At 35.6% G+C, this 19985-nt stretch overlaps 1 protein-coding gene across 1 annotated transcript in view; it reads right to left on the minus strand.

The window, feature by feature from the left end:
• DNER (delta/notch-like EGF repeat containing) overlaps positions 1-19985 on the minus strand; it is an 87536-nt gene that overhangs the window by 63159 nt on the left and 4392 nt on the right. Inside the window, exons 2-5 of the mRNA XM_009890313.1 lie at positions 15403-15524; positions 13577-13873; positions 5985-6079; positions 3392-3558 (exon numbers count right to left, since the gene is read on the minus strand). Coding sequence (XP_009888615.1) covers positions 3392-3558; positions 5985-6079; positions 13577-13873; positions 15403-15524 — 681 coding nt within the window. The remainder of the gene's footprint in view (positions 1-3391; positions 3559-5984; positions 6080-13576; positions 13874-15402; positions 15525-19985) is intronic.

Here is a 19985-nt window from a genome sequence, read left to right on the forward strand (position 1 = left end):
CTCTTTCCCATCTACTGGGGCTTATTTTAATGGGGTAAATGCTGTAATTTAACAATGTAATCATGCTGCATAACCACAGCATCATAACTCTTTTCCTGCACAGCAAAAGACTCCTTGCAGATGCATCAGCCATTTTATAGATCACATTATAGAAAACAGACTGATTTTTTTTTTTTTTTAAAGTTACATTACACTCTTCTTCCTTCAAATCCTTCATTCTCATACAGTGCAGGTACTGTCTCTGGAGTAAACAGCACTGTGATCAAGGTGTCTATTTTTAGATCTCAGAGACAGAATTCTTTCCAGCCTGTAGACATTGTGCCCTGAATCACATGACCAGCAAATCAATACATTGCTGCCAACTTTTGAGTCTTTTCAATCTTGTCTAAACAATTTTAAACTTGCTTCGTGTTACCTCATGGTGACAACAAGTAATATTTCCCAAGATGTTTTATCTTTGACATAACCATCTTATTCAGAAAGATTTGTAAAAGGTAATTAAAGTATTTTGCTGAGTAACAAACTTGGAGACAACACAGTGAAGTGACTCAAATAAGACGTAGGTGAAAAGACACACGCACACACCCCAAAAAAAAACTTTACAAAATAACTCCCTGCACTTAGATCTTCCCCATTTTTCTTTTACAGTTCTAATTAGAAATTTTTTAAAAGGACAAAAAAAATGCATTGTAGATAATGCACAAATTAAGAGAAAAATCCTTTAAAAACTCATTTGAATAAACAGGAAAAAGACTAGGGGAAGGAGGGGGAAAGTATATGAAGTAAATACGTCAACTGGCAAGGTCCACAGGGACCACCTTACTGTGATGCCTTACTATGCCTACAGCATCCTACAGTATCTTGTGGCCTCACGATTGTTCTAGCTTTAATATCATCAATAAAAGCACATGCTACATTATTCCTTTTTACGTAAAATAAATTTAATTTACTGTACCTTAGAATGAGTTTGTCGTGCATATCAAAACACATGAAACATTGTCTATAAGAAAAACTTTATTCATCTGATTTTATTCAAAACTAAACTCTTGAAAACTAAAAACTTAGGTGAGGTGAATCAGATTCACAGACCATTTCCATACATCTGGACCAAATCTTAAGTATAGATTTAGGGTTTTTTTTTATACAGACTTTAGCTGAATTATGGATTTCAGATAAGTTCAGAAAAAAACCCCAGCATTTTTCACATGAAATAACTGAGTTCCTTTTTAAGTTTTATACCCAAGACTTACACTTTATTGGATGAGAACTGATGATGGAAAGTAAGCAGAATATTTCCATACAATTGAGAAGAAAATCCAGAGGCTACTCTGTTTTTTCTTTGTCACAATAAATGTTGATAAGTCACAAACACTTTTAAATTTTTCAGTTTCCCTTTTCATTTAGTATTTCACCCTTTTTCTGCTCAAGTGTTTTATTAAAAGGAAATTATTCTGGGAAAAGCTATAACTAAATTAAGGCCACAAAATAATTTACACCAGAAAACACTTGAGTTATCTCATTACTTGATTATATCATAGTATAGAGTTGCAACACCTCAGGACTAAAAGATATGCAGAGAGAATGCTTCATATTCATTTTCTATCAAAAGCACTACAGGTAATCCATCCATTTGCTAAAATAAATAGGATTTATAAAAATTCAAATGCACTATGTCTGCACTCATCTTTACTAAGAACTCAGATTCTCCTATTCATGAATGTATCACTGTGTTACTGCAGTTTCCTTGCTGCTCCATGCATACCCACTTCTGATTCATGTTCTTTACATAAATCAAATTACACTACAACAACTGGAAAATTCTATGAAGAATTTCACTATCAGGAAATTAAGAAGAAAGACCAAAGAAAGTATCAAAAACCAGATGGAAGTAAAATAAGAGGTCTCAGAAAACTTGTACTGCATGAAATAAGATCATTAGTACAATTTTCTGATCTAAACCTTGTTCTATATTCATCAGGGAAAAGGTATACTTTCACCTCATGTTACCTAGCACACAGTAAACAATTTAATTTTTAATAAATCCAAGTGACAGAAAGACAGCTACAAAGAGACAAGTAGGAGAAGATAAACTATGAAAGAGTAAGACAATATTCGTTTTAGTTATCTAAATTTCATGAGTACTTTCATGAGTGCATAAAAGTTACAAATTATCCTGTCTTCAGCAAGCTTTTACTTACTTTTATTGTACATTAACTACCACAAGGCAACTGCAAAAATTTATTCCTGGGGAAGACACATGAGGAGAGTTTTAACTCTGATTAATTAAATGCAAAACTAGATTAAAAGAAAAAAAAAAAAAGCTAAAACTAAGTATCTTGGAAGGAAGTAAATAACAAAGAAAATATAAGGAACTGGAAAATTATTTGAAGAAAAAAACATCACTAAAAGAAACCACTGCTGATAGTAATTAAATGATTATACTGACAGCCTTCAGGCAATATCTTTGCTAAGACACCTCAAAAAGGAGAGAACATGGCACTATTACTGTGTTTGGGTTTTTTTCTGTATTACCTGCAAACTTAGAATTTGGCCCAAAGTTCTGCATCAGAATGTTTTTAATTTTACATTTATTAGCATGATAAGTTGCTGAATACCAATTTGTGGCAGCTTATACTTCATTATAAGATACATAGCATTTCAAGAAGATTACAATAAATGATGTTAGTATAATGACTTTGGTTTCATGTCATTGGTATAATAAGCCACATGCCCAGAAAGCTCAATTTAATTAAGTCTATTGTGTCTATGTATAAATATTGCATTATATCAGTATTATTTCCCATATGCTTAAAAATAACATACCAGCTTATTTTCATTACACCCCTTCAAACACGATGCTTAATATTTAATCACCCAGTGAAACAGATAGTATATTTCTAAGTTTTCATGTTCACAGGGATAAAACTAGAAAAGAAAAAATAGTGCAAGTAAACACTGTTAGAAGATCAGATTTCCTATTATATTTTAACATATTTTTTCAAATTTACTGTGTACAGACTTAAGCTTCTTTACAAAGTATCCCATGATATATTACCTGACAAACACCTCAAATATTCAGTTCTTTACTGTAGCATTTACCAAAAGCTTTACAGTTGGCTAAAATAGAACACACAAAATACCTTGCATCATCTAGAGGTATCAGGCAAAAATCACCATCTAATTTTTAAACTGAATGATTCCACCTGTGTAAGAATTTAGTGTACCTCTTGTCTGCTTTCAGTGAACCAATGTTTAAAACATGGTCCCAATAACGCATCTGGATCTTTCAGCAGGACTCAAATTAAGGGAATTACCTTTGTTTCTCTAACTGTTGGGTAAACCATCAGCTGTGACCTAGAGATGATAAACAGAAAGTCAACATGTTACTCACCAATAAAGTAGTTGTTTCCTAATGCGAGCATTTCTTCAGAAAGAACAAGTCCACCCAGTGCCTGGAGAAGAGTGACACTTCTGCCATCAATAAGTGAACACTGTTTAAATCCAGTGGTTGTGACCTTCCATAGCAGGATTAGAGAAGCAGTAGCGTCTTGCCTTATTCTAACAAAAGAAATTATAAGAATATTTACACTGAGGGAAATTGGTGTTATTAGGAACTACATCACTGCAGAACAAAAGCTTATCAACAAAGAAGGAAAACTTAAACGTAGCAAGTATGGAATCAGGAAAAGGCCTGAATGTTCTTAGCATATCCACAAAAATAAGAAAAATGCTTCAATAGTAAGATTTGCGTAGTAGTATCTGTAATAGCAGATTTAACCATACAGAGTCTCCATTTCTAATACTTGAAGGACACCATCTTAGTTCCCAAGAAGAATTTTACATAAACATTGTATGATAGTAAAGCATCCTTATTCAGCCTTTGTATTTATGCCTTTTTGAATAGTACCTCCGTTCTACATCTACAATGCCACCATTTTCTGCATCCGAAGTACATCCAGCCCTCTTGTTTACTGAGGAATGTTCAATATTCGTTCCATATAGGGAGATGGATCCTAGTAGAAATCCTCGTTTGTTTGACAAACCAGATCAAAGGTTCAGAACAGTTTATTCTTGTAAATCAAATGAGTCATGTCATGCTCCCAAGGTCACTGAGTCCACGGTGCCTTCCTGAATATTGACAGGTTGGATAAAGGAATATCTACAACTGCATATATACTGTCGACTCCACTAGGGAGCACTGTATCTATGTCAGTGTTTCTTTCCTCTCAGGATACTTTTTCCCCTACTCACCTCCATAAAGGAAAAATAAAAACCTGTCATGTTTCTGGCAAGTTCCCCCATATTTGCATTAACGGAATCCCAAATGAGTTTGAACAATCCCCCAAAAATTCAAACACAAATGCATCCAACTGCTGAAAACTGATAATTCTCTCCTGCTGCAAACGGGCCTCCAAACACCCAGAGATGAAGTTCTGTTCCCCAATCTCCTGTTTCAATCCTCCTAAAAACACAAAGCAGTTTCTCCCTTGTCACTACTTGTTGAGTTCAAAACAAGAAGAAATGAAAAGTTTTGTAGTCATGTTTCACACAAGTTGCAAAAATGTTGCAACTAGACATCATAACAAGCAAATTTTTGTCAGTATTTTGGGTCCTCTTTAAGAACAACCCCCACCACTACCCCCAAAGCTGACCATCTCACTTTTAGAACAGGATAGCAACTAGTTTCACAGTTTAGGTCATACCTAGCAACCAAAACAAAATAAAATTATTAAACTGAAATTATTTTCCTTTCTTGAATAGCCATTGAACCAGAGATATTACTTGGGCCTTTAACACAGAAATACAATTAAATTAAGATAGATATTGACCTGCATTAATCTACCCAGATATAAAATGCTACTACAGATATATAGCGTAAAAAATGCCCAAAAATGACTGTGCACTCTCCAACCTCCTTTAAAAAGGGGTCTCTCTTTAAGGGTCTAAAATACAGCTGTCAAATCTACAAATGCCAGCATATTGCTGATTTCAAGAAAAGACACTTGTTTGCTTACAGATTCCAGCCAGCCAGAGCACCCACTCTCACAGATCTCTTCCTGACTTAGGCTTAACACTCATGAATGAGCAAAATTTAAAGTCCCGTGGGAAGAGTGGGACAGCTCCCACGTTTAACAGTTACTGCTCCCAACTGTCTGCAGCTTGTCTGCTTGTATCAGTTTGTTTTTTCTTGTGAGCATGGCCTTTTTTAACTGAAAGCTGGGATTCTGAAAGATAAGATGACAGTATGAGAAAAGTAGGCTATTTTGGGAAAATCTAAGTCTAAAATTGCAGTAAAGCTGTGAGCCAGAGAACTACGTTGGCAGATTTTTATTTGAAATAAAATTTCCAGTAAGAAAATGCCTCATCGCAGCTGACAGAATCAGATCTTTCTAGGAAGTCAGGTTCTGTTAATTAAAGGTAACAAAGGAAGTATTTGATCAAAAAAGCATGAGTTTGAAAACTGAATAACACAAAATAAATTCAAATTTTTGAGAAATGTGGCTTGCAGAACATACATAAATATTTCACAGCTGATGATGACACCCAAAGCAATAATCCAGAAATCAAATACAAATGCACAAAATACATGTATTTATATAGTCAACAATAACACTTTCTACCAGCAAGTGCATCTTGAGATTTAAGGGGGGGGGAAGTGTTCACTGCATGAAGGAGAACAGAAATGTCGTATCTTCTCCAAACTGACACCTTCAACAGATCTGCCTTAATTTCTAATGCATTCTGATAGCCCAGAGACAGTTTACATGATTACATCTTTTATAACATTAAGTATATGGGAAAAAATTATACCAAGCAAAGCGCTGTCGTGCAACTACTAGATGCCTGGAGACTGTCAGAAGTTCTTTCATATACTTTCAGCCATTTGACAACTCTGCCTATCTGAAAAACTGTTATCTTAAATATCCAGGAAAAGTAAAATAAAAGCATTTTTATATTTCATCACATATGACAAATATTCTTACTTTATTGATGTATTTTGTGGAACTTCAAATGATATAAGCCGGCCTCCAGCAGAGGTATTGGAACTGGCGTTTCCACAAGCCACATCTGGTGTTATCTGAAAATGAAAATAGAAACCAGAAAATCTGACCAAAGAAAACATGAAAGAATTTTTAAGAAATAACACTAATAATCCAGCAGTGATCTTTTAAAAGTCATCAGGATGAACCAAAACATTTATGCTATCAACAAACACCCTTTTAGTTTTTGGGTTTTTTAACAAAAATTCCTGCACATAAGCATGAACTTCTAAAGGCATCTACCTTTAAAAGTGATCACGTTTAGAAAGAGATGAATAGGCTTCTGGTCTTTTAAAATAATAAATAAAGCTTTAATACTTGCCACATCCAAGAAACATCCCATCATAAATCTTGAAGGACTTATAATAGCAAATATGGATATCGTCTTTCTACTATATTGAAATATCTTTTTTCCCAAACACAGTTTACTTTATAAAATACTGTCCCACTTGCCCATAACTATTCTTTCCAAGTAAAAGTTGCTCGGATAAACAGTGCTTTCAGAAGGAAAAAAATTACGAGCACAGTTGAGAGGGAAAGGATGTTTGCCAAATCTATGATGGCTAGTAGACATAGAAATCTTTTACCCTATTAACTAGATCAAGACATCATACAGGATGCCATACAACACAGGGGAATCACAGACTTCTTAATTATTCATATCTTGTGAAGTAGTAATTTCATAAAGGCAGTTTGAAAACCATTACTGTTTCCAATGATAACTTTATTTCAAATAAGTAATATTTTATGTGGTATAATTGAGTCTTTCTATCGCCTACATTAACATCATCAGTAGTTTTAATTAAGTAGTTCTCAGGTATCCTCATCAGCTTGCCTATGAAATATCACACTGTAAAAAAAAAAAAAAATCAGTCAGTTGCATCTTCAAATTGCAAGGCAGATTTTGCAATGTTATTTTTTCAGTTACCTAGAACACGTGTGCAACCTTTTTACATCAACATTACTGGCAAAGTGAAAATGCAAGCTGACACACTTCAGTGAATTAACCATCTATTAAAGAAAAAGCCAGAATCTAATTTTTAAGTTTAAGTAAAATTCAAATCCATATTTTAAACATTACTATGAAACACCTCTGAAAACATGAACAACACAAGTCCAGCATATGATGCAAATAATTTTTAGGAGAGTCAGTTGATTTTGACTCAGGCAAAACAAATACTCAGTATTCACACTTCCCAAAAATGTCTACAATACTCAATTCGTTGTTGAGTTCTCCAACACATATAATATGAATACATGTAGTTTATGAAAATAAATTGTGATGCAATTTTATTGTATTTGTTCAAATAAATTTTGAAAAAAGATAACATTCATTACAATTTCTTAATCTAGGAAGTCAAAATTATACAAGCGTCTAGGTTGGAAGTGACCTTTAAGATCATCGAGTCCAACCATCAACCTAACGCTGCCAAAATCACCTCTAGACCACGGCCCTCAGCACCGCATCTACACATCTTTTAAATACCTCCAGAGATGGTGACTCAACCACTTCCCTGGGAAGCCTGTTCCAATGCTTGATAACCCTTTCGGTGAAGAAATTTTTCCCAATGTCCAATCTAAATCTCTCCCTGCCCCTTGGCCTTGTTGAACCTCATACTATTGGCCACAGCCCATCGATCCAGCCTGTCCAGATCCCTCTGTAGAGGAAAAAAATTAGACAGATTTTCCACAGCTGTGGGAAATTTGTATAAAGATTTTTAAGTGTATCTCTTTTCTGTTTTAACAGAGCTCTCTGCAAAACTGAAAGAATGAAGAATGAAAAAAATATGAAAGGAAACTCAAGATGAAAAAGATCTGTAAGAGTCACTCATAAAAAAAAAAAAGTTGCTAGAACTGGTAGGAGATATTTAAAACTGAACTCACTGAAAGATATACTTAAATGGTTTTCAGAAGGTAAAATAAAGAGCATTTCTATCCTAATTCCTCTTTAAAATCTAAAAAGTGAAAAGGCTAAAGTAAAAAAGATAACCAGACCATCTAAAGTCATTTAAAGACAATCTTAAAAAAACATTACATATAACTGCAATGACATCAAACTCCTCCAAAATTCCCAAATACAGAACCTTTAAGCCAGCAAGGAAGCTCCTTGGGGAACAGACTTATAGATACAACACAAATGATGCAGTTACTTTAAAAATAGTCACCAAAGAAAACAAAATCTTCATGCACCTGTCAGACCCCAAAGTATGTTTAGGAGCTGCTTACAAGGATAAGCTCCTATATAAGCACAGAATATATTTAAGAGCTGCTCTTCAATATATTACTTAGACTTTAAAATGCTTAAAAATACTGATAGGAAATACAGAATTCCTCTTTACATACATGTTCTATACATTTCCATCTAAATCATGTTCTTGTTTTTTAAAAAAGAACATAATATATAAAAACTACATTTCTGCTTCAAATGCTTTAACAGTGTTAACTTTCCAAGTCTTTACATGGGTGAAAGAAGACCATTATTTGAGAAAGCATGAGTGACATCTCCAGAAGAGTACCTATTCCTACAATTTCCACCTAGACCTTACCAAGACAGCAGTGACTTGTCTAGAAGATTACCTTACCAGGCCATAGCAGTAGTATAGATGAGATTGCAAAGAAAATCAGATGTGGTACCTAAGAAGAGAACAACAGACTGTTCTTCCATATTACAACTTTTCTGAAAAAATTAAATAGTGTGAATTGTACAGGTGCACTCCTGCCTTACACACCAACAAGAATGGAGAGATATACACTTAATTCCACAAGTGCTGAAATACAGACGTAGATCCCAAGGCAATATTTTTACATGAGTGCCTTTATTACTTTGGTAAATTAAGTGTATTAGCCTTTAATTCAATGAGTCTAAGAAAAGTAACATACAGACTCTAAGCCTACGTTTCTGCTAGGATACACATACACAGCCTCTCACTACTGAAAGTAGTTCTCTGAAGATATTTGTTGTATATGAAATTTCATAGTATGTTTCCTGGAAAGCTGACCAGACATTTGTAATTCTACAAGGCCTTATCAACACTGGCAGACTACTCCTGGACAGTGCAAAATACAGCCATTCTGCTACCGCGTTATGTGTTTGCATTTCTTCTGTATCTCAGCCCCTGAGTTGAAAGAATTGCAGAAGGCCACACTTTCCTCAAACTTAAAAGTGGTCTCTAAGTGGAACAACTAGATTCACATTAGCCTTATCAATTCCGCACTACACTATTAAGAAGATATTAATGAATATTTCTGCAAACTAACAGATAACTTTCAAACACTGGAAGAGGCTACCTAGGTATCTTGTGAACTCTCCATCCTTGGAGGTATTCGACTTAACTGAACAGATTTCTGAGCAACATCATCTAGTTGACCCCGCTTTCAGTAAAGGGGTTGGACTAGACAATCTCCAGCTATCCCTTCCAACCTCACCTACACTGTGATTCTGTGAGCAAAAATTCACCCCACGAGCCAGTTGCCTACCAAGTCCCACTGTAACATACAGAAAAATAATAGAGGCTTTCAAAACAAATTTCATATACAGGTATAAGAAGAGCTGCCCTAAGTCAACCAAAAGTCTACATACTCCAGTACTTTAACTCCAACAGCAATCGTAAGAAGGCATCCCAAGAAAATAGGATAAGAAAAGGGCAAGCGTACTTCCTCCAGCCTCCACCCATTTCCATGCCAAAGATTTTCCTAGGCTGTTATTTCTGAGGACGGAATTCCTGTGTATTCAGCAACCTCAAATGGATCTCTTCTCCAGGATTCTGTTCAGCCTCCTTCTGCACCCATTACGTACTTTGGCGAAAAGTGCACGAACATTTAGCAACACATAAAGCAGTCAAACATTCAAAGGTCTCTGTTTCAAGCAGAATTCGAAGAAGCATATTCCATTGCTGCAGAGCAGGACCACTCTCATTCAGGATTTTCTAGCGGATTCAGCCATACTCCTTTTAAAGTCTTATAATTTACTGACTAAGAACACAGGTAAAACAAATGCTGTCCCCATTGCAAGGGGAATTACAAGTTTATTGCAGCCTGTAAGACGAGTTCCAAAAGCTTGAATCTGAGCAGTAGTATTGCAGTATACATAAAAGGTTAGACTAGCACTCATGTGCTTGGCATTCTAATTCCTGGTAGTGCACCTGGCAAATCATTTTACTTGTCTCCGCTTCAGTGTGTCCACCTGTAAAATGTGAATAATACTGCTGATTTCCTTTGAAAAAAAAATTGAGAGCTAATAAGGAAAAGTAGTATATAAGAGTAGGGTTGTCACTGCTGTTCTTACAGTTGATTTTGTACAGACACCTTCTTTGAATCTGTTATTTGAGTGTTATTAATGAGATGGTTTCTTTTTTCTTGTATTATTGGCTAATATATATCTTTTCTACACTCTAACACAAAAGATCATTGGACTGGGGAAATGTGGATTGCCAGATGTATCTCTCTTGCAAATGGAATAACTTAGTTGCCTAAAAGTAGGAAAAAGAGTTCTCTTTCAACAACTGATCACAAAGAAAAATTCCTATTATATTAAAGAAACCTAGAGATATGAATATTTTTCTGCGATTTGTGTTTGTAGCCCTTAATCTGCATATCAGGAAAATATTCATTTCTTGTAGCAAGAGCTTTCTAAGAAATGAAACTGTATCCAAAGAGATCTGTATGTTGTCTACTGGTGCAGACATTACCAAGCAAGCATTGCCAAGTATATCCATAGTATCTAAGGAATACAGAAAAATACATCCAACTGTAACCATACATCATGCCTCTCTTAAAAAGTTTAATTCTCTCATGTGTTCATTTTTTGAGTCTCCAAAACTTCCTGAAAAAGCTTCCATGGAAACTGTCCTTGCAAGACAGTGAGAGCTTTCACATTTGGAGAGATTCTGGCAAAATTTCTCTCTGAGTAGACAGACAAAAGAATATGAAGAACATTAGTTCACTTGTGGTATCAGTATAGAATAGTGTGAAAAACAGGTTGACTTGGAAGATTTAAAGAAAAGGGGAAAAAAAAGAAAGAAAGAAAGAAAAAAACCCCCACAACATAATAGCAGCCTTTGTAGCCTCTGAATCTCGAGGAGTATCAAAACAGTAGATTTTTGCAATACAAAACCTAGTTACTTTATTTTTTCCTTTTAGGAGGGCAAGAACAGATCAAGCTTTACAAAGCTTTTAAAGCTATGAGGAAAGGGAGTATTTTGCTGCTTAACACTTCACTCTTTACTCTTGAAGCCTCCACCAAAGAGGCTTGGGAACACCAATCTTCAGGCAAATCAACTCACTTTAGTTTAATATAGATCAGAGACAATGTCTTGAATTAGCAGCTGAAGTATCTTTCTTTTGGAAAAGCCTCTGTCTCACTGTGAATTCTAAAGAACAGAAGGTCACTATGCTGCACTAGACAGATTGTGAAAAATACAAGACCCATCACAATATATTAAAAACATATCAACCGAAGTAATTTCATAACAGGGTAGTAAGTCATTTTTATGTTAGTGTTAATAATGCAGTTGCAATTAATAACTTATTTGCATTTCTCAGGTAACAGAAGACACACAGAAGGGTGAATTTCAGCTATTGAAATACCCACTTGTGAATGATCTGTTTGGCTGAAATGCTTAGTGAGTCTACCTAAAATTCAAACCAGGCAGAAATATTATTTATACAATACCAGACCACAGACTGAGGAAGACACAGAAGGGAAATCTGGTACAGAGAAGGGTATGCCCTTAATTGATCAGGACACATGGAGCACCCATGCAGAGATGACACAGCATTTAAACTAAGTAATGAAAACAGATCCTTGTTTGCTTCTGCTTCAGTGCTCTCTCCAAACTCCATACTTGGTGCCTGACATATGTTCTACTGTAAAATAATAGATATGGGAGATGGAATTCCAAGACATTAAGCTCTGTTCTCCAGACATTGCCCACCAGAACTTCCACTGAAATGGGATACAGGCCTATAATCACTTGTACCTCAGATATAATCTGAGATTCGTAATACATCAAACAGACATTTTATAGAATCATAGAATGGTTTAAGTTGGAAAGGACCTTGAAGATCGTTGAGTTCCAACCCCCCTGCCATAGACAGGGACACCTCCCACTAGACCAGGTTGCCCAAGGCCACGTCCAGCCTGGCCTTGAACACCTCCAGGGATTGGATCTCACATATGTTGATTTTACTTTCACAGAATGGTCAGGGATGGAAGGGACCTCTGGAGATCATCTAGTCCAACCCCCCTGCCTTTCTCATTATGTAGTGTGTGAAAACACCTCAGAAGAATCACATTCCTTGAAACACTTCAAACACAGATACAGCTGATGTTTAACCTATTTATTCTTGAATAAACTCAAATGAAATTACTTTACAATGCATTTTTCATTAAGAAAAAGGTGTTACGATGATTTTAATTCTTTGCCTGCTGAAATTGTATTTCTTCACCAACAAGCTTCATTACCCCTAGTGCTTTGTACTAACAAAGCCAAAAAAAGGCACTACCATTACCACCAAAACAGACTCTCACTTCTATGGCAGACTGTTCTTTGGGATGCATTTTGCACATACGTAATATTATTATAGGTGGGTGATTTCTGGATCAGGTTGGAGACTTCCAGTACCAACTGCTGAAGGAATAGCATATGCAGAAGTAGTGGTCTCGCATATCCAACTAAGAGAACAACAGCACAGAGAAATACAAATCGTCCTTGCAGTGATGGACTTCAAAGAAGAATGAAATTAATACATGAAAGAGTTATCAAGAGATAAATAATCAATTCTTTGTGAACAAACATACTTTCTGCCAATACTTGGTTTTCACACGTAAAGATTAATATTTAATGGTAACTGGGTTAAGTCTGATACTTTTATTTTTGCAGATACTAGACTCTATGCAAGACAACTAAAAATTGCTAATAAAACAGTATACAAAACAGTAGAAAGCAAAGATCACATTTCTTAAGGATCATATGTTGTGAGCTTTCCAGTTGTAGTTTTGCCAGATATTTTTAAGTTTGTTGCTTTACTAGGAGATAAAACAAAAGTTTAAAAGTTTCCTCCACCATCATTACATCGCTAAAGTTGGGCACTGTGTAATATATTGACTACCACTTTTAATCCTCAAACAGCTATATTTTCTTAGCTCTGCAGGGACTCATATTTTTCGAAACAACATGTGATTATAACTGCAAATAGCAAAATATATATATATATATGCATGTTAACCTTTTGATTTTCCTAAATTTATTTGATGCTTGGAGATAATGGTGTCATACAACTGACTGGAAGAAGCAATATTATCCCGTTTCAAAGAAATACCTAATAAAACAATTTGACCAGCTTAAGCCCATTATTTTAATAAGCAGCAATATTTTTTTGTGTGTTTAATTTTACTGGTATATTAACTCAGCAATCTTATCTACATGAGTCCTCTCATGTAGACATCCATTAAATCATGCACAAATGACAACTCAACAAATATAACACTTAAAAGTTCTTTTCCTTGCATTTTCATTTAGACAGAATATTCTCACCTCTATTTCATCCCATTTCAGATCTACAACTTTCTGTCCCGCTTTTGGCTGCCAGGTAGGTAACATCACGGTTGCTCTTGAATGAGGAAGAACAATGTCAGGTTCCAAGGTGGATGAGACCGGTCTGCTCTGTCTTGGTGATGTTGACTCTGTCCGTTCAGAGACTGGAAGGCTGTGAAATGAGTGTTCGCAGTTTGTTCCCTCATAGCCTTCGCTACAGAGACAGAGGTAGCCATCACCACTAGTGCTGCAGTTGCCATGGTGACAGGGGTTGCTGGCACAAGGATCTGAAACAAACTGGGAAAAACATATGATATAGGTCAATGCATAGAAACTGCATATATTACTGCATATAAAGTATTTATTTCTGAGCTTTACAAAGACCATAAAACAGGATTCATTTGCCCTCCTGTATTTATCTTGTAAACGTATTTAGGAACCAACCTCATCTTTGATGTATCTCCAAGAAAGTAAATTCAAAGGATTAAAGAATATAGATTAATCTACGTTAAACACCTTTCTCAGATCATTTCATGATAATTCACTGTTGACACATTCAAGCAAAGTGATAAACATGAAGTATGAACATGGCCACTGTTCATAATCAAGAATTTTCACAGTATTAAGATAGTAACCTATCCAGGGAAAACAACAAACATTAGAAATTTAACGCAGTAACAGAAAAAGGGCCAGGGCACAGAATTCATACAGATCACCAGGTCTTGAAACAGCTGTGTGCTGTCAGAGTCAACCACATCACACAATCCTAGTCATGGACACAACTTCCATTTTAAAACAGCTGGGCCTTTTGCCCCCACTTTGTTTAGTGGACAGCAGTTGCAGAATCTGATTCATTCTGGTGCTGAAAACTTTCTAACAGCAGTTAGAAATTTGGGGGAAAATGTGCTTATTTTTAAAACAGCATTTCTAATAGTATAGCACAAGACTGAGCACGAAATATCCTGTCCTATGCTTGCCTGAATTTCTAGCTTAGATTTGTCTAGTTTGTACTCAGTTTCTTATGTCATCATTGACTTTCAGGTGAAATGTCTTTTCCCTCTTCTATGTTGATATTTACATCCATAATGCATTCATTCTCCCCCTCTACTTGGCACTGGTGAGGCCACAACTGGAATACTGTGTCCAGTTTTGGGCTCCCCAGTTCAAGAAGGACAGGGAACTGCTGGAGCGAGTCAAGCGAAGAGCAACCAAGATGACTGAGGGATTGGAGCATCTCCCTTATGAGGAAAGGCTGAGAGAGCTGGGACTCTTTAGCCTGGAGAAGAGAAGGCTGAGGGGAGACCTTATTATTGCTTACAAATATCTAAAGGGTGGGTTGAAGGAGGCTGCAGCCACACTCTTCTCGGTGGTTCCCAGTGACAGGACGAGGGGCAATGGGCACAAGTTGGAACATAGGAAGTTCCGTTCCAACACATGGAAAAACTTCTTTACAGTTCGGGTGACAGAGCACTGGCGCAGGCTGCCCGGGGAGGTTGTGGAGTCCCCTTCTCTGGAGATTTTCAAAACCCGCCTGGATGCAGTCCTGAGTAATGTGCTCTGGGCAATCCTGCTTTAGCAGGGGAGTTGGACTAGATGATCTCTAGAGGTCCCTTCCAACTCTGAAAATTCTGTGATTCTGTGATTCATAAAATACATCTGCAAATTCTTCTCAAGTTTCAGCCTATACACTAAATAAGCCATTCTTGCTCAGTCTCCTTGTGGAGTACAAGCCCTCATTCACCTGCTCATTTGTGCACCCCAGACTCCAAAGTTTAGTACTGCCTCAATACTTTTGTTTGTCCTGGAAATAGCTTCCTTGATCTTACTTCAGAAATGTTTGCCTTAGTCAGAGCTAAGTCACACTGCTGACTCGCTGTCATCATTTGACCAATTAAGATAGCCAGGCAGTTCCCTCGATTTGTCTTCTCATCGAAGTGATAACCCGTCACTGGAAACAGATATTTTCCCAGTCTTTAAATGCAAATTTCACCCAAGTGCTCCAGTCCTAAAGATTACCCGGTTCTTCCCTATACAATATTCCGGTTCTTCCCTATACAGTATTCCAGTCCTTCCCTGAATAAGCAATGCTGCTTATTATATTTCTCAATAAAGCACCACAGTCATTTATTATCACACATGTGTTTCAATTATAAGAGTTACATAAGCTTTATATATCATTAGTGTCACAAAAAAAAGTATTGGGTCTACACTGGGAATTTTGCCTTTCCATCCATTCAAAGGCCATTATTTTAATAAGCATCAATATTTTTTTGTGTGTTTAATTTTACTGGTATATTACCTCAGCAATCGTATCTACATGAGTCCTCTCATGTAGACATCCATTAAATCATGCACAAATGACAACTCAACAAAGATAACACTTAAAAGTTACCTTACAGTTTCTTATATAAAGAATATATATATAAAGTTCCTAATCTTACACTTTCTTATATAAAATGGTACTATTGTTTACCTCAGCTAGAATTCTTTCTTTGGCTGGAATTTTTGTATACCCCAGCCTCTAACGTTTTTTTGCGTAGAAAACAAAGGCAACATTATTACGAAAGTTAGCTTTGGAGACAATTAATGGTCAATGTCAGATTTTGTACTGACTGATGCAGAAGAGTTAGAGGCCATGGAAGACAGTCCAAAATATATGGTCTACTCTTTTACCTTGTGGTTCTGTTACAGCTCTGAATGTTATTTAATTTGTATGGGGACATATCTAATACATATCAGGTGATACATTAGACATCAAGGTCAAGCTCTGACTCTGCTTCATTTTTAATTCTCAACTATATACTGAGTTTATATATTCTTAATATATCAAGTATCAAGGAAGTATGGATTTTTATGATCAGATGGGCTTAGCTCCTTAAAGTCTCTTTCTCCTGCAAATCAATAGAATATACAAGTTCTCAAAGAACAACAATTTCTAGATGGCTTGTCTGCAAAATAATATTTAAGTGACAGAAAAGAAAAGAACAATTTCCAGGAAGGCACAAAACCTAGTTCTGTTCTATAATTTGTCAATTGCATTTTAAGCTTGCTCCCACTACCAAGCAGTAGAGATTTTCACAGAAATTTCCTTTTCCTTTAAGAGTGTTGAAGATAAAAAGTGTTGAAGTGTGAACAAAGCCCAGTTCAAAAATTGTTTGCAACAGTTTTTTCATATTCTAGTTGCTTGGACTAAATCTGAGTTTGAAACATGTAGCTATCCTGTTGTTGCATAAGCTCTTTACTCATTCTTTCCCAATTAATCCAAATTCAGATTAACCTATTTTTGATTAATAAATCAGTATTTATTCTATATTAAGGGAATTTAATTGTTCTTGTCACACCTGAAATGTTAAGTTTATTATTTGCAAACCTAGTAACAAGAAAGAAAAAAATAACATTTTCAAACAATAAAAGGGCACTTTTCCCCCTTAGTGAATACATCCATTCACTTTACAAGCAAAAATAATAAAAAATGGTCTGTGATACATGTTATTTGCTCTGAACTGCTTTGAGCTTTTTTGACTGGAAACAGATGTGCTTCATGACAAGCACTGCTTCCTGCTGCCCATGCCACGCACTGAAGTGCACCTTGTGTGTTATGAATCTCCACTAACCTTCCATACACAGTAGAAGTGAAAATAATTAAGACTCCTTGGTTTAGGTGAAGAATAAAAAAAAAAAAAAAAAAAAAAAAAGATTAGTGTAGATGTAGAACTTCAGCCACACACTTTCTCAAAATTGAGTTTTATGGAGTGTTTTACGGGATTTTAACTTATCATTCCCTTTTCTTAGTTACTATTAATTCTAAAGCTTATTTTTCTTTCAGTAAACCTATCAAAACAAATCATTCTCCTTTGAGCACATAATTTTTCTGTTGAACTAAAAACATTCATTCTGATTAGCGGTTAAAAAGAGAGGAGGAAACAAAATTGATTGATTTGTGTTGGTTGTGAAACTTCTCTGGTTCCTCTAGTCCTCTCCAAAATGGCAGCAATCGTTATAACAAGGGCTCTGAGAAACATCTTGACACAGAGAATAGCATGGCTACGTCAGAATTACAAGGTAGCAAAATTTCAAGGCTTAACATTCAACAGACATTTGAAGCTCACAGAAAAAAAAAAGTAAAAAATATCCTTGGTTTCATAACTAAGAGCTGAACATAACTATATTGTGTGGACACAATTAAAATGGCCCTTTTTTAGCCATTCCTTGTGACGTTCACAGTATTTTAAAGTACCGTTGCACAGAGAAAAGGAGGAAGCAAGTAATATGTATCCATGTAGCTCATGATTAAATAAGAATACAATATAATCAATAGAATATACAAAATAGAATTGCAATAATCTTGATTAAGAAAGTATATTTAGTATCTGGGTCTCTTGTTTTCACCCCCATTCCTCCATTTAATAGTCTCTGTTTTCATAATACACTCAGTGACTAAATAGGCACAGTCAGCAGTTGCAGCTGACAAAGCTGAGCTAAAAATCATAAAAGGTACTTGCATGCAATTATTATTTCATATGTCTGGACAGCTATAATTTTTGGAGTATTTTTCCAATAGAATCCTAAGACAAATGCATACCAAGGTGCCTTTCATATTGCAGTTAACTTTCCAAAGGCAGACTGAACAGCACAAATACGGTACAAACACTAGGCTTGTTTAAGAATCACACTCACAAACATGGATTTTTTGCCAGCCAGTCCAATTGTTTCCTAAGGTTTCAGTTTAAGATAAAACACTGCAAGATGTAAATCTGCCATATCTTTCTGCCAGCATTATTTGCCGTGACACCAATTTGTCATTTAATGCTCATTCAGCGTCTCTTCAGAGTGGTTCTACTTATTCTACCTGGAGACAGTCAGAAAGGATCCTCCAGAGAGCTTCAAAAAATAGAATAGCGAGCCTAAAGAGAAGGCTATAGATAAGTTCCTAAACACTATGCAAAACCTGTCTTCCACCTGCAACTCTCCTCTTAGATGTGTTAGCACAAAACTAACTTTTGGCTCAGTTTTTATTGCTGTTGCCTACAATCACAGAAAACATTATACCAGCTTGCAACATCAGTAAAATATGGAAAAAACAGAGTAAATCCAGTCCCCAAATTATTAATTCAGTGGATTGTTTAAAGTCTATTCTACATAGTGAATGTCAACCTGTTAACAAAGGCAAGCTGCCACAACAATGTCAAAGGCTGATATTTTACATGTGTCCAGTAGCACTCACAACCTTTGAAACAGGATTCAGATATTAAAACCCACACAGTCCAAAAGTTTCCAACTCTTCAATGGCTTCCTGAGATAATTTTTCCAGTTACAGGATGAAATGTTGTGGTTTTCAAATATGTAAAGTGACCTTAGTTAGTTGGGATTTAGATAGCTAGTTTCTTCATGTGCTCTGGTAAAAACAGATCTTAGGAGAAGTTTAAATCAGTAAAAGAAACTGGCTTTGCACCTACATTGCTGAAGAAATTCCCCAACACAAAAGCAAACAACTGTTCTCCAGGAGAGATCACAGGAAAATCCACCGCATATCGCCAGCAGAGAAAAAGGATCAGACACACCAATTTCAAGCTGTGCACAGTACATTAAAAATTATCAACTTCTGAATACTTTAGAAAGAAAATAATTGAAACTTACAGTCTAAATATTATCAGTTTGGTTTTAATACACTAAGTAGAAAAAAAAGCTTTTTCTTACAAGCACATCTGAAATATCGTACTATCTTTCCATATGCATCAATTTATGAAAGAGATGGAAACAGATTTAAATCTTTTACATTGCAAAGGCAATAAAGATTATCTAGAAACGTAATCTCTTTGAAAGAATGGTTTAATTATGTTCAAACTATTATTTAAACTCAGCCTCATTCAATCCTTCACACAGTGTAGTTTTAAATCCCATTCTATCACACATTAAATATTAATGGAAACTATGAAACCAAAAACAAGAAAACAGGATGAATTGAAATAGAAGAAAAACCAAGATGTCCTAAAAAATATCCACAGAAAAAGCACTGACATGAGCATATTGAACAAATACATTTTCTCCTTTTTTGAAAAAAGACAGCCTTGTGACTCAGTGGGACTCAAGCAACATGTGTGGGTTCAAATTCTGGCTCTCCCAGAGACATTCTGTGTGACCTGAGAACAGTCAGACTCTCTCTCTCTGCCTCTTTCCTAACTGTAAAATGGAGATCACATTTCCATTCTCACACTGCCTGTGTTGTCTGGTTAGAAAGCAATTTTTTTCAGGATGGGAAGCACAGAGTCAAATGTAGATAGGAACTCTCAAGCAGCAGTAAAATGTAAATAAATATAGTAAAGAAATAAATCTCTGTACAGCAAGGCTAAATCTGTAACCTGTCATTATTCAGGTTTGTTTCTTTCTTATTCTTTCTTTCTCTCTTTCC

The sequence above is a fragment of the Charadrius vociferus genome, unplaced genomic scaffold (genome assembly GCF_000708025.1).
Source record: "Charadrius vociferus isolate BGI_N301 unplaced genomic scaffold, ASM70802v2 scaffold650, whole genome shotgun sequence".
NCBI classification, from domain to species: domain Eukaryota; kingdom Metazoa; phylum Chordata; class Aves; order Charadriiformes; family Charadriidae; genus Charadrius; species Charadrius vociferus.